The 13,830-nt window shown below is 45.1% G+C and overlaps 1 protein-coding gene and 1 long non-coding RNA gene across 6 annotated transcripts in view; one reads left to right on the forward strand and one right to left on the reverse strand.

Annotated features, from left to right (window-relative positions):
- LOC128561592 (uncharacterized) overlaps positions 1 to 13,830 on the reverse strand; it is a 22,582-nt gene continuing 8,752 nt past the window's right edge. Inside the window, exons 2-5 of one of the 3 annotated variants that reach the window (XR_008373300.1) lie at positions 2,720 to 2,886; positions 2,365 to 2,458; positions 1,670 to 1,815; positions 1 to 779 (exon numbers count right to left, since the gene is read on the reverse strand). This is a non-coding gene — a long non-coding RNA (uncharacterized LOC128561592). Of the gene's footprint in view, positions 780 to 1,669; positions 1,816 to 2,345; positions 2,459 to 2,719; positions 2,887 to 13,830 lie in introns of all 3 variants that reach the window. The other 2 variants (XR_008373298.1, XR_008373299.1) reach the window with 2 other exon arrangements.
- Positions 1,663 to 13,830, forward strand: part of C1RL (complement C1r subcomponent like) — a 19,387-nt gene continuing 7,219 nt past the window's right edge. For 2 of the 3 annotated variants that reach the window (XM_053556021.1, XM_053556022.1), the window contains exons 1-5: positions 1,665 to 1,793; positions 2,367 to 2,595; positions 9,360 to 9,549; positions 11,208 to 11,333; positions 11,474 to 11,548. In XM_053556021.1, coding sequence (XP_053411996.1) covers positions 1,792 to 1,793; positions 2,367 to 2,595; positions 9,360 to 9,549; positions 11,208 to 11,333; positions 11,474 to 11,548 — 622 coding nt within the window. In that variant the 5' untranslated portion in view covers positions 1,665 to 1,791. Of the gene's footprint in view, positions 1,794 to 2,366; positions 2,596 to 9,359; positions 9,550 to 11,207; positions 11,334 to 11,473; positions 11,549 to 13,830 lie in introns of all 3 variants that reach the window. The other variant, XM_053556023.1, reaches the window with a different exon arrangement.

The raw sequence follows: 13,830 nt of genomic DNA on the forward strand, positions 1-13,830 counted from the left end.
TATTAAATCATAACTTTGTACATTGATGCATTTATGGGGTTCAGGGTACTGCTTCAATATACAATGTGAAATGCTTACATTGAACATTAAGTAACACATCCATCACAATTATACTCAGTTCTTAACAGTTTTGAAATGTACCATTGTATCATGCACATTAGGTGAGATCCCCCCAAATGCCCTCCCTTCTCCCAGATCCCCTCTCCCTTCCCTTTTCTCTCCTCTTCCCTTCTACTTTCTGGACTATAGTCATGTTTTGCCATTCGTATGAGTGTGTAGGTGATTATATATTGATTTCATAGTAGTATTGAGTGTATTGGATACTTTTTTTCCATTCTTGAGATTCTTTACTAAGAAGAATATGTTCAAGCTCCATCCGGGTAAACATAAAAGATGTGAACAAAAATTGATTCTCGGGTGGCACCTGTGGCTCAGTGGGTAGGGCGCCAGCTCCATATACTGAGGGTGATGGGTTCAAACCCGGCCCTGGCCAAATTGCAACAACAACAAAAAAAAAAAACTGATTCTCGGCTCGGTGCCTGTGGCTCAAGCCTCTGGGGCACCAGCCACATACACCTGAGCTGGCAGGTTCGAATCCAACCCGGGCCCGCCAAATAACAATGACGGCTGCAACCAAAAGATGGACGGGTGTTGTGGCGGGCACCTGTAATCCCAGCTACTTGAGAGGTGGAGGCAGGAGAATTGCTTGAGCCCAGGAGTTGAAGGTCACTGTGAGCTGTGATGCCATGGCACTCTACCCAGGGTGACAGCTTGAGGCTCTGTCTCAAAAAAAAAAAAAAAATTATTCTCACTGGATAAAAGGTTTAAACTTAAGGTATGAAACTATAAAAGTACTAGAAGAAAGTGCAGGGAAAACACTTGAAGAAATTAGCCTGGGAGAATATTTTATGAGGAGAACCCCCCTGCCCCCCTGGCAATTGAAGCAACACTAAAAATACATTACTGGGATCTGATCAAACTAAAAAGCTTTTGCACAGCCAAGAGCCCAGTAAGTAAAGCAAACAGACAACCTTCAGAACGGGAGAAGATTTTTGCAGGTTATGGTTCCGACAAAGGTCTGACAACTAGAATCTACAGAGAACTCAAACTAATCAATAAGAAAAGAACAAATAGGGGCAGCGCCTGTGGCTCAAAGGGGTAGGGCATCCCATGTGCCGGAGGTGGCGGGTTCAAACCCAGCCCTGGCCAAAAACTGCAAAAAAAAGAAAAAAGAAAAAAAGAACAAATAACTCCATTTCTATGTGGGCAAGAGACTTGAACAGAAACTTCTCTGATGAAGACAGGCTCATGGCCCACAAATACATGAAAAAATACTCATCATCCTTAATCATCAGAGAAATGCAAATCAAAACCACTTTGAGATATCATCTAACTCCAGTAAGATCAGCCCACATTACAAAACCTCAAAACTACAGATGTTAGTGTGGATGCAGACAGAAGAGAACACTTCTACACTGCTGGTGGGAAAAACTAGTTTTAAGAGTGGAGACTGAAGGCCCCTTGATTTTGAAATTACATAGTGAGCTATTTCTGACAGACAGCAGGTGGCGCCTAACCCAGAGAATTCGAAAAAGGGAACTTGTGGAGTTAAGTAACTACTCAGCTCATTTCCAGTAACTTCCTCCTCCCCCACAGGGGCCTTCTCAACCTTTTGTTCCGGAGCCTAGGCCAGGTACCTCACAGGTCCCAGATGTCCAGTTACAGGTGCCTGGACCCAAGTTGGAAAACTATCTCTGGAGAAGCCCTCTTTCCACAGGCTGCCCGGGCAAGATGTGAGTGTGCCCCTTGCAAGGCCTAGAGGAGAAAGCATTGTGGAGAGGGGAAGGGAGGACACAAGGGAGTAAATGGACCACACACACACCCTCTGCACACACACACACACACACACACACACACACACGCACGCACGCACCGGGCAGTCAATCCACAGAGGAGCTGCAGCCTTTCCTAGGGTAGTCAGACTCAGTGCTCTGAATCAGGAAAAATATTCCCATTAAATGTCCCTCACTTGTACTACAGTGGACCCCTCAGATCCCAAGGTGGGGGTGGGGTTTGCTGAAGCAGAAAGAAGTCCTCTCCTCTGGATGAGACTCTCACAGAAGGTGAGCAGAGGTGAGGTCTTCACAGGGTGGAAAACTCACACACAGCCCTGGAGCTTAGGCTAAGCAGGTGACTGTAGGCATTGGGATCAGAGGGGGTAGACAGGGGGTGCCCCTGCCTCAGGGCTGAGGCCAGCACTGCGCCTGCCTTGGCCAGACTCCTTAGCCTCGCCTTCCTCCACTTCTGCATAGCCACGGGTCTCAGGCACAGCTATGTGGCCTCACCTTGCCCTCCCTGACTCACAGGTGGCAGCTGCTCCTCTGGGGAATTTTCCAGGTTTGCCCCACTCATGGCTCCGTCCTCTTGGCACAGAGACTACCCCAGCAGCTGACATCCCCTAGATACCCAGAACCATATGTCAAAGGCCAAGAGAGCACCGTGGATATCGAGGCCCCAGAGGGCTTTGCTGTGAAACTCGTGTTCCAGGACTTCGACTTAGAGCCATCCCAGGACTGTGAACGGGATTCTGTCACAGTGAGCTGGGGGGTGGAGGTCCTGCAAGGACCCTGGGAAGGGCAGTGGGAGGTGACTCTGCCCTGAATAACCCATCTAGAGGAGGGACAAAGCACCCTGGTCAAGGCACTACAGCCCAGCTCACCTAGAAGGCGATGGTCAGCTCCAGGACAAAGGACAGGGCAGCAGTCAGGTCCTGCCTTTGGAAGATTTATGGAGGGACACACAAATAAAGCAGATCTGCAGGGTCAGGGTCAGGGGCACACATCAGCCATTAAAAATATGTCATCACATATTTGTTGAGTGACTGCCCTGTCAGATTAGGAAACAAAAGATTAAGTAAACATTCCCACTTACCTCAGAGGAGCTTTCACAAAACTTCTTATGACAAGGACATCATTCAGGATAGGACATTTTAAGAATAGTGTTCTACATTATCTGTTTTTCTTTTACATTATCTTTTGGTTTAAATTTTATTTGTATCAAAATAAAGCACATATATAATTTTTTTTTAAATTAGAGTTTTGGCCAGGCACAGTGGTTCATGCCTATAATCCTAGCACTTTGGGAGGCTAAGGTAGGGTGATTGCTTGAGGACAGGAATTCGAGATAAGACTGGACCCCATCTCTTAAAAAAATCTACCTGGGCGTGGTGATGCACATCTGTGGTCCCAGCTACTTGGGAGGCTGAGGAGGGAATATTGCTTGACCCCAGGAGTTTGAGGTTACAATGACCAATGATTGGTTGGCTGTACTCCAGCCTGGGTGACAATGCAAGACTATCTTTTAAAAAATAAATAAAAATTTAAAAACCTTACCCAGGCGACAACTTGAGGCTCTGTCTCAAAAAAAAAAAAAAATTTTTTTTTAATTTAAAAAACTTATAATGAAAAACAGCAGTCTTCAAACTACTCCTCCCCCACCTTATTGCTGCTTCCCAGGGGCAATCATTTCCAATGTATGTACCTATCTGATATTTATCTTCATATGTATAAATAATGTGCTTGTTTTATTTTTACTTCTTACTTTTATTTTTACATATTTTCTATTAACTTTCAACCATAATGTAGAAGAAGACTAGCTTTGTCTCGGATCTTCACCATCCACATTCCCCCTCCCCATTCTCTCAGTTTACTTAGTTATTATTTTTAGTTACATCTAGATTTATAAATTATATTGTTATAACTGCAAAATATTCACATCTGAGCACATGGTGTACAGTAATTATAATCCTTTTCTGCTTGAACTTTTGGGCTTCCCAGAAGTCAATAATTACCTAGAGTTCTTTGGGGGTTTTGTTTGGGTTTGTTTTAATCTTTAGTTTTCTTAGTTCTCTCTGGAACTAATCTCCCCAGACTCTTAACCGGAATAAGAAAGTACTCATGCACAAATTTCAATCTGTCAGTCCTCCTTTTTATTGGTGACACCCCTCCTAAAGATCTCTTGATGATTCATTGCCCCCATCTGAATTCTTTACTCTCTAAGCCTCCACACATTCTTGGAGTTCCCTTCTTCCTCTTTCTGGGGATTTCCTTTACCTGTCCTTTGAGGAACCTGAATTCCATATCTTTATCCATCTTAGTTTACTCCCTCATTTTGGAGAAGCACATTCTCCAAAAGCTTACTTAGAAAAGGTATGTTAGAGGAAATTTTAGAGGATCTTCCATACCCCCAAATGTCTCAGTTCTCCCCTCACTGTGGATGCGTAGTTGATCTGGGTATAGCATTCTGAATGGGAAGCTTCTTTTCTCCCAGAATTTTGATGACGTTGTCTTCTAGGTCTAGACTTGTTAAGTCTGGTGCCTGATCTTTAGTTATTTCTCTCTAGAACTTTTGGAATGTTTTTCTTATTACCAGTTTCCAGACTTTCATTATGATGGGCTTTGATGCCAGTTGTTTATTACTCATTGTACAGCTTTCTTTTAATCTAGAAATTCTTTTAATTTAGTCCTTCAATTCTGGGAACATTTTGAAGTTTTTGTTGTTATTGTTTGTTTGTTTGAGACAGGGTCGCACTATGTCGCCCTTGGTAGAGTGCCATGCTGTCACAGCTCCCAGCAACCTCGAACTCTTGGGCTCAAGCGATTCTCTTGCCTCAGCCTCCCAGGTAGCTGGGACCACAGGCGCCAGCCACAACGCCTGGCGATTTTTTGTTGCAGTTGTCATTGTTATTTAGCTGGCCTGGGCCAGGTTCAAACACAGCTCCCTTGGTGTATGTGGCTGGCACCACAACCACTGTGCTACGAGCGCTGAGCCAATTCTGGATTATTCTTATATTATTTCTTCAATAATTTCCAGGCATCTGTTTTCTTTATTTTCTCTTTCTCCTATAATTCAGCTGTTTATGTTCTGGACTGATTCTCTAATTTTGTGATCTGTTCTGGTCTATTTTCTGTTTCTTTGCCTTTTTGTTCTACTTTCTGGGGGATTTCTTTATCTTTCTTGTTTAAGAACTCTTGGCCCTGGGGTGGTGCCTGTGGCTCAAAGGGATAGGGCGCCAGTCCCATATGCTGGAGGTGGTGGGTTCAAACCCAGCCTCAGCCAAAAACCACAAAAAAAAAAAAAAGAACTCTTGGCCTGGTGTGGTGGCTGTAATCCTAACACTCTGGGAGGCTGAGGCAGGTGGTTTGCTTGAGCTCAGGAGTTCAAGGAGGAGGAGACTTAGCCTGAGCAAGAGCAAGACCCCATCTTCACTAAAAGTGGGCATTGTGGTGGGTACCTATAGTCCCAGCTACTTGGGAAGCTGAGCCAGGAAGACCACTTGAGCTGAGGAGTTTGAGGTTGCCGTGAGCTACAATGAAATAATGTCACAGCACTCTAGCCAGGGCAGCAGAGTGCTTCGTCTCAAAAAAAGAAAAAAAAATGAGAGACAGACAAAACACTGAGCCACAGACAAAAACAGAGTTTTGCACTCCCAGGTAGAGTGCAGTGGCACAATCATAGTTCATTGCAGCCTTAAACTCCTCAGCCAAGTGATCCTCCTTGCCTCAGCCTCTCCAGTGGCTGGAACTACAGGCATGTGCCACCTCACCTAGCTAATTTTCTTTTTCTTTGTATAAACAAGATCTTGCTATGTTACCTAGGCTGGTTTTGAACGCCTGGTCGCAAGCAATCTTCCTGCCTTAGCCTGGTAACATATTATTTCATTTCTGTTTCCTTTTTATTTTTGTTTTTCTGAGACAAGAGTCTCACTATGTTGCCCTCAGTAGAGTGCTGTGGTATCACAGCTCACAGCAACCTCAAACTCTTGGGCTTCAGCATTCTCTTGCCTCAGTCTCCCAAGTAGATGGGACTACAGTCACCCGTCACAACACCCACCTATTTTTTTGTTGCAGTGGTCATTGTTGTTTAGCAGGCCCCAGCCAGGTTCAAACTGGCCAGCCCTGGTGTATGTCACCGGCACCCTAACCACTGAGTTATAGGCCCCAAGACCTTTGGCATTATTTTTAAATGATTCTTTTGTTTCCAATATTATCTCTACTTCATGCAAGTTATTATCTCTACTTCATGCAAGTTACTTTTCACGGTCTGTTTGTTTTGATCTCGGCTTTTGGAGTTAGAGATTTCCTTACAATGTCTGATAATACTTGGCTGTCCAGGCTCAGTGATTGTGGCTCAAGCAGCTAAGGCACCAGCCACATACACCTGAGCTGGAGGGTTCGAATCCAGCCGGGGCCCACCAGACAACAATGATGGCTGCAACCAAAAAATAGCTGGGTGTTGTGGCAGGCGCCTGTAGTCCCAGCTACTTGGGAGGCAGAGGCAGGAGAATGACTTGAGCCCAGGAGCTGGAGGTTGCTGTGAGCTGTGATGTCACAGCACTCTACCCAGTGTAACAGCTTGAGACTCTGTCTCCAAAAAAAAAAAAAAAATGGAATGGCTGTCCATTCATGCTTAAGAGTGAAGTACTGAAATGCTGATTGCCAGTTCTGTGTAAACAGCTGAAATTTGTCAAATGATAGCCTTAAAATTAGGGTTATCAACAAGGTTACTTAGATGTGGTGTTGGGGTCCTCTTGACTGTCAAAATGTAAAGGCATTTTTTTTGATGGTAGCCAGTGTCCCCAGAGAGGACTCCTGCAGTCTCCAGCTCCTGATAGCAAGTTAGGAAAGGGGCTTGGGGGAGGGAGATGCTCCCTGTTTGACAGATAGACTTGCCCTCAGTCTGTCTGCTTTAGTACACTGAATCCTCCCTTAATGCTGTAGGTTCTTGGAAACTGTGCCTTTAAGTGAAACCATGCAGAATGAAACCAATTGACCATCTGCTAATTGGTGTAAACAAGAATGAAGTTCCTACAGCATATTATGGTCACAAAAATATCAACAAATTTCTAAATAAAAACCAAACACTTATAATATTAAGCACTGAAATAAATGTGAGTCATGCATACATTTAAGAAAGATAAATAAGGCTCGGCGCCTGTGGCTCAAGTGGCTAGGGCGCCAGCCACATACACCTGAGCTGGCGGGTTGGATTCAGCCTGGACCTGCCAAACAACAACGACATCTGCAACCAAAAAATAGCCAGGCGTTTGGGCGGGTGCCTGTGGTCCCAGCTACTTGGGAGGCAAAGGCAGGAGAATCGCGTTAACCCAGAAGTTGGAAGTTGCTGTGATGCCACGGCACTCTAACCGAGGGCGACAGCTTGAGGCTCTCTCTCAAAAAAAAAAAAAAAAAAAAAAGGGAAAGATAAATAAAAACAAATAAGTATGTATCCAGTTATTCCTTTTTTTTTTTTTTTTTTTTTTTTGTAGAGACAGAGTCTCACTCTATGGCCCTCGGTAGAGTGCCGTGGCCTCACACGGCTCACAGCAACCTCCAACTCCTGGGCTTAAGCGATTCTCTTGCCTCAGCCTCCTGAGTAGCTGGGACTACAGGCGCCCGCCACAACGCCCGGCTATTTTTTGGTTGCAGTTTGGCCGGGGCCGGGTTTGAACCCGCCACCCTCGGTATATGGGGCCCGGCGCCTTACTGACTGAGCCACAGGCGCCGCCTTATTCCTTTTTTTTAAAGAAACCTGAGATCTGGGCGGCGCCTGTGGCTCAGTGGGTAGGGCGCCAGACCCATATACTGAGGCTGGCGGGTTCATACCCTGCCCCGGCCAACTGCAACAAAAAAAAATAGCCGGGCGTTGTGGTAGGCACCTGTAGTCCCAGCTACTCGGGAGGCTGAGGCAAAAGAATCGGCTAAGCCCAGGAGTTGGAGGTTGCTGTGAGCTGTGACGCTACAGCACTCTATCAGGGCTATAAGTAAGATTCTGTTTCTTAAAAAAAAAAAGGAAAGAAACCTGAGATCTTGGATGCTTAAGAAATTCCCCCAGTGCTCTACTCCCTCAATGAGTAGAGCACCGGCCCCATATACCGAGGGTGGCATGTTCGAATCCGGCCCCGGCTAAACTGCAACAAAAAATAGCCAGGCATGTGGTAGTCACCTAGTGGTCCCAGCTACTCGAAAGGCTGAGGCAAGAGAATCACCTAAGCCCAAGAGCTGGAGGTTGTTGTGAGCTGTGACTCCACAGCACTCTACCAAGAGCCACAAAGCAAAAGTCTAGAATTTAACACATGTCTTGGGACTCTTTGTCGTGTGTTCCCTCAACTTTGCCAGTTAGAATCCTAAGAGATTTTATTTAGCTAACAAGTCATGAGAATGAGTGGAAAGAAAACTGGAGGATTTTAGAACCCACTTCTGTCAAGCATAGTTTCCTATACCAAAATGCTTCTTCCCAGGAGGCAGGCCTCTTAAATGTGGGGAGTTACATTTGTTGGTGTTCTAAAGAAAAGATCTGTATTGGAACTTGTCCCAGCAAGGCATTTAGGGTGATTGAGAAAATTCCTTCATGCCTACTTTACCCAGTTAATATGATCATAGTGAGATGGATTGGATAAGTCTTGGAGAAATTCAAGACTTAAAGAATGAGAGAATGGAGAGCTAACAAGAACCCAGGACACACAGATCAATATGAACATCAGAGATGAAATGAGCCCAGAAGTGGAGGGGAATCCTTCCAAATTGCCCCCTTCTTGGCTCTCACAGAAAGGGATCTGAGCAAGGGCGAGACAGTCAAAAGTGGATGGACATAGAGAGAACCTGCTTTAAAAACTTACCAGGTTAGACAGCAACATAAAGCATGCTGTACTGTGGGCATTTGTATCCCTACATTCCCACACATGGTGACGGCTTCCATTACTGTGCATGGCATGAGGGGAGGGCACCCCATAAGAAGAACAAGAAAGGGCAGGGACCCCAAGGGCTCAATCTTGGCAGAAAGTCTTATTGCTTCACAGACATTGGCCATAGAAAGTTACTCAGAGAAGTGGGAGGTGATGGGATGGTGGTAGGGCCAGGGGTGGAGCTGTATGGGGGAGATTATGTCTGTATATTCATTGAGTCAACTGGGGTGCTATCAGCACCATCTTGAGCATCAGGGACTCAGTGGTGAGCAAAACAGGTGTAGTAGAATTTACAATCTAGTCACCAAATTGTAGAAACCCTGGAGTTCTCATGAAGCTTCTTGAAAGAAGGAAAATATGGTGGGCTTTATGAGGTAATTATGGTGGGTTAAAGAGATATTCTAGTATGTGGTCATGTGTGGAACAAACTCAGGAGTCAATGATGGAGCAGGAATCTACTTGAAGAAGGCTTCACAGGGTGTGTCTTCAGAGCCCCAGAGAGCTGCAGACCTTCTAGATGGGGCTGGAGCCAGGCTGAGGATGTGACCTTGTGACTACTAGGGGTGTAGATTGACCCTACAGCCATCTGCCCTCTTTTTCTTCCTCCCCCTTTCAGATCTCAGCCAATGGGATGGATCTAAGCCAGTTCTGTGGTCAGCAGGGCTCCCCTCTGGGCAGCCCTCCTGGTCAGAGGGAGTTTGTGTCCTCAGGGAGAAGTTTGCAGCTGACCTTCCGCACACACACTGTCTCAGAGGACAAGCCCATCCACCTCCACAAGGGCTTCCTGGCCCTCTACCAAGCTGTCGGTAAGTGTCTTACAGGGGGTGCAGAGAGGGAACCCCTGCCCCCAGCCATGATCCCTGTTATCTTGAAGCCACAAGTAGAAGGTTGTAGGAAGCTGAAAGCTGAGCCTGGGGGCTAAGGAACACCTGGGACCAACCCCAGCCCTGCCCTTGCCCTGATAACGCAGCCATCGGGCAGCTTTGGTGGTTGTTTTCACACAAATTTATAGGCCTAGTGTTTGCAGATCATCTCTTCGTTTTGTTTTTTGTTTTTTGTTTTTTTTTGTCATCTCATTTTTTAAATAGATGCCAAAAATCAAGATTTTTTAAGTGAGATTCTAAATTTTCGAATGGTGACTCAGATGTTTTTAGAAAGATAATGTATGCACATGATAAAATTTTCAATAACAAAAAAAGACAACATGCTAAAAAATAAATCTCCCTCTGATCTCCGGCCCTTAGCTCCTGGCTGCCTTTTCCAGAAACAACTCTGGTCTTCATTTGCTAGGTATTCTTCCAAAGAGATTTTTATATCATTTGAGTATAAATTGCATGTGTGTGTTACATGCTATACACAATACTCTAAATATGGCATTTTTTCACTCAGTGATGTATCTTAAAGATCATCCCATATCTATATGGGTAGATTGCCTCATTCTTTCGTAATGACCACATACAATCTCTTTGATTGATGTGTCATGGTATATTTTATCAGTCCCCCACTGACAGATATTACACTGCTGCAAACAGTGCCACTGTGAATGTTTTTGCATTTACATCTATCTTTGAGTGTATGTATGAGAATATCTTTAGGTAAATTTTTAGAAATAGAAATACTTGGCAGCACCCGTAGCTCAGTGGGCAGGGCACTGGCCACATACACCAAGCTGGGTGGGTTCGAACCCAGCCTGAGCTGGCTAAAACAACAATGACAATTGCAACAACAAAAAAATAAAATAGCCAGGCACTGTGGCGGATGCCTGTGGTCCCATCGTCTTGGGAGGGTGAGGCAGGAGAATCACTTAAGCCCAAGAGTTTGAGGTTGCTGTGAGCTGTGACATCACAGCACTCTACCTAGGGCAACAGCTTGAGACTCTGTCTCAAAAAAAAAAAAGAAAAGAAATAGAAATACTAGGTTAAACAATATTTACATTTTTGGGTGGTGCTGTGGCTCAGTGAGTAGGGCGCTGGCCCCATATACCCAGGGTGGCTGGTTCGAACCTGGCCCCAGCCAAACTGTAACAAAAAATAGCTGGGTGTTGTGGCGGGTGCCTGTAGTCCCAGCTACTCGGGAGGCTGAAGCAAAAGAATCACCTAAGCCCAAGAGCTGGAGGTTGCTGTGAGCTTTGATGCCAAAGCACTCTACCAAGGGTGACAAAGTGAGACTCTGTCTCTCTAAAAAAAAAAAAAAAATTTACATTTTTAATTTTGATATTGCTAAAAAATTTTCTCCAAATAGGTTTTGATAATTTACATTCCACCAACCATGCATGTTTCCCTATAACCCACATTTATCACAGTTATTTTCAAACTCTTTGAGTGCTGACAATCTGATTGGTAAAAACTAGTTCAAATGTTTTCAAAGAAACACTGTGCAGGTTAAAGTAAATGTAGCCCTTGGCTTGAATCAGCCCTTGGATTGCCAGTAGGGATACCTGTGCTAAGCTGCTGTTTTCTTACAGCTGTGAACTGTAGTCAGCCTATCAGCTGGGCCAGCGTGGGCTCTGAGGCCATCAACACACCTGGAGACAACCCCTCCAAGATCCAGAATCACTGCCAGGAGCCCTATTATCAGGCGGTGGCAGCAGGTGAGTCCCCAACTGTTGAGAAAGCAGCTTCCATCTGCCTCCCTCTAACCCCAAAGATTGAGGCCCTCTGAGCCCCTTATTAAGCCAACACCTTCCAATTCTGAAGCAGTTCCTTTGCTATCCCTCATTTTGCTCCTTAGGGACACTCTCCTGCACAGCCCCCAGGACCTGGAAGGACAAACAGGGTAGGGACGAGGTTCCTCAGTGTGTGCCCGGTGAGTAGTTGCCTGCTGGCATTTCCCCTGGCCACTTCCCCAACCAGCCTCAGCCATAAATGGGACCTATAGGATATGGGACTAAAGGAAAGTCCTAGGACAGAAAGGGGAGATAAAAGAAGAAAGTGAGGGGTGGTACCTGTGGCTGAAAGGAGTAGGGCACCGGCCCCATATGCTAAAGGTGGCGGGTTCAAACCCAGCCCTGGCCAAAAACTGCTCCCTCCGCCCCCCCCGCAAAAAAAAAAAAAAAGAAAGCAGAAAGCGAGGAAGAAAAACACAATCAAGAGGCCCACAAAAGAGGAGGCAAAGAGCTTGTCCCTCCCTTACTTTTCCAGGGTCAAGATATATCTAGGAAAATTAAAATCTAGAAGTAGTTAATCAGATGGGCAAGGGAGGGAGGAAGAGGAACAGAAGAGCTGAAATAAGAGAAAAATGCTTTCTTTATGGTATGTTTTAAGGCTATACAGATAGACTCTCTGTCCCGAAAATAGTTCCCTACTCAAATGGCATACAGTGCCAAAAAGCCCACCGGTTAAAAAAGTTTTTAGCTGAGCGTGGTGGCTCATGTCTATAATCCTAACATTCTGGGAAACTGAGGTAGGAGGATTGCTTGAGCTCAGGAGTTCAAGACCAGCCTAGCAAGAGCGAAACTCCATCTCCACTAATAATAGAAAAATTAGTCAGGTGGTGTGGTAGGCACCGGTAGTCCCAGCTACTTGGGAGGCTGAGTCAGGAGAATCTCTTGAACCCAGGAGGCTGAGGTTGCTGTGAGCAAGGCTGAGGTCATGGCAGTCAGAATGAGACTCTGTCTCAGAAAAGAAAAAAAAATTTTATTGAGATAGAATCTCACATACCATAAAATTCACCATTTTAACCACTTTAAAGGGCACAATTCAATAATTTTTAGTGTATTCATGATGTTGTGCAACCATTCCTACTAATTCCAGAAGATTCCATCACCCCCTAAAAAGCCCAGTTCCTCCATCTCTGCCCCTCCTATCTGCTGGCTTCCACCAGTCTACTTTCTGTATCTATGTATTTGCCTGTTGTGTGTATTTCATATGCATGGAATCATATAGCATGTGGCCTTTATGTCTGGCTTCTTTCTTCTAGCATAACATGTTTAAGGTTCATCCATATTATAGCAAGCATCAGTGTGTCATTCATTTTTATGATTATACAATATCATCAAAATATGGATATACCATATTTTGTTTATCTACTCATCAACTGATGGACATTTGGGTTGTTTCTACTTCTTGGCTATTATGAATAATGTTGCTATGAGCATTTGTATATAAGTTTTTATATCAACATATGTTTCTAAATGTCTTGGGTATGTAGAATTGCTGGGTCACACAATAATTCTATGTCTAACTTTTTTGAGGAACTGCCAAACTGTTTCCCATAGTCTAGCAGTACCACGCGCTAACCAATTGTGCCACTGGAGCACTAAACTGTTTCCCATAGTAGCTGCACCATTTTACTTCTCACCTGCAATATATGAGGGTTCTACCACTTGGGGGGGGTGTTTTAGAGATAGTCTCACCTTTCTGCCCCCAGTAGAGAGCTGTGGCATCATAGCTCACAGCAACCCAAACTCTTGGGTTCAAGTGATCCTCTCTCCTCAGCCTCCCAAGTAGGTGCCCACCACAACACTCAGCTTTTATTTTTTTTTGAGACAGAGCCTCAAGTTGTCACCCTGGGTAGAGTGCGCTGGCATTACAGCTCACGGCAACCTCCAACTCCTGGGCTGAAGCGATTCTCTTGCGTCAGCCTCCCAAGTAGCTGGGACTACAGACGCCCACCACAATGCCCAGCTATTTTTTGGTTGTAGTTATCATTGTTGTTTGGCAAGCCCAGGCTGGATTCGAACCCAGCAGCTCTGATGTATGTGGCTGGCACCTTAGCCGCTTGAGCTACAGGAACCCAGCCAACACCTGGCTATTTTTTAGAGACAGGGTCTCATTCTTGCTCTGGCTGGTCTCAAACTCATAAACTCAAGCAATCCACCCACCTCAATTTCCCAGAGTGCTGGGATTACAGGCGTAAACCACCACGCCCTGCCTGAGTCTACTATTTTTGAAATCCACACTTTTGGGTTTTTTTGCGAGGGGGGGGCTATTATTTTGTTTTTTTTGAGACAGAGTCTCACTTGGTCACCCTTGGTAGTGTGTCTTAGCTCACAGCAACCTCAAACTCTTGCGTTCAAGTGATTCTCTTGCCTCAGCCTCCCAGGTAGCTGGAACTATAGGTGCCCACCACCAAGCCTGGCTATTTTT

Source organism: Nycticebus coucang, chromosome 12, assembly GCF_027406575.1.
Source record: "Nycticebus coucang isolate mNycCou1 chromosome 12, mNycCou1.pri, whole genome shotgun sequence".
Lineage (NCBI taxonomy): Eukaryota > Metazoa > Chordata > Mammalia > Primates > Lorisidae > Nycticebus > Nycticebus coucang.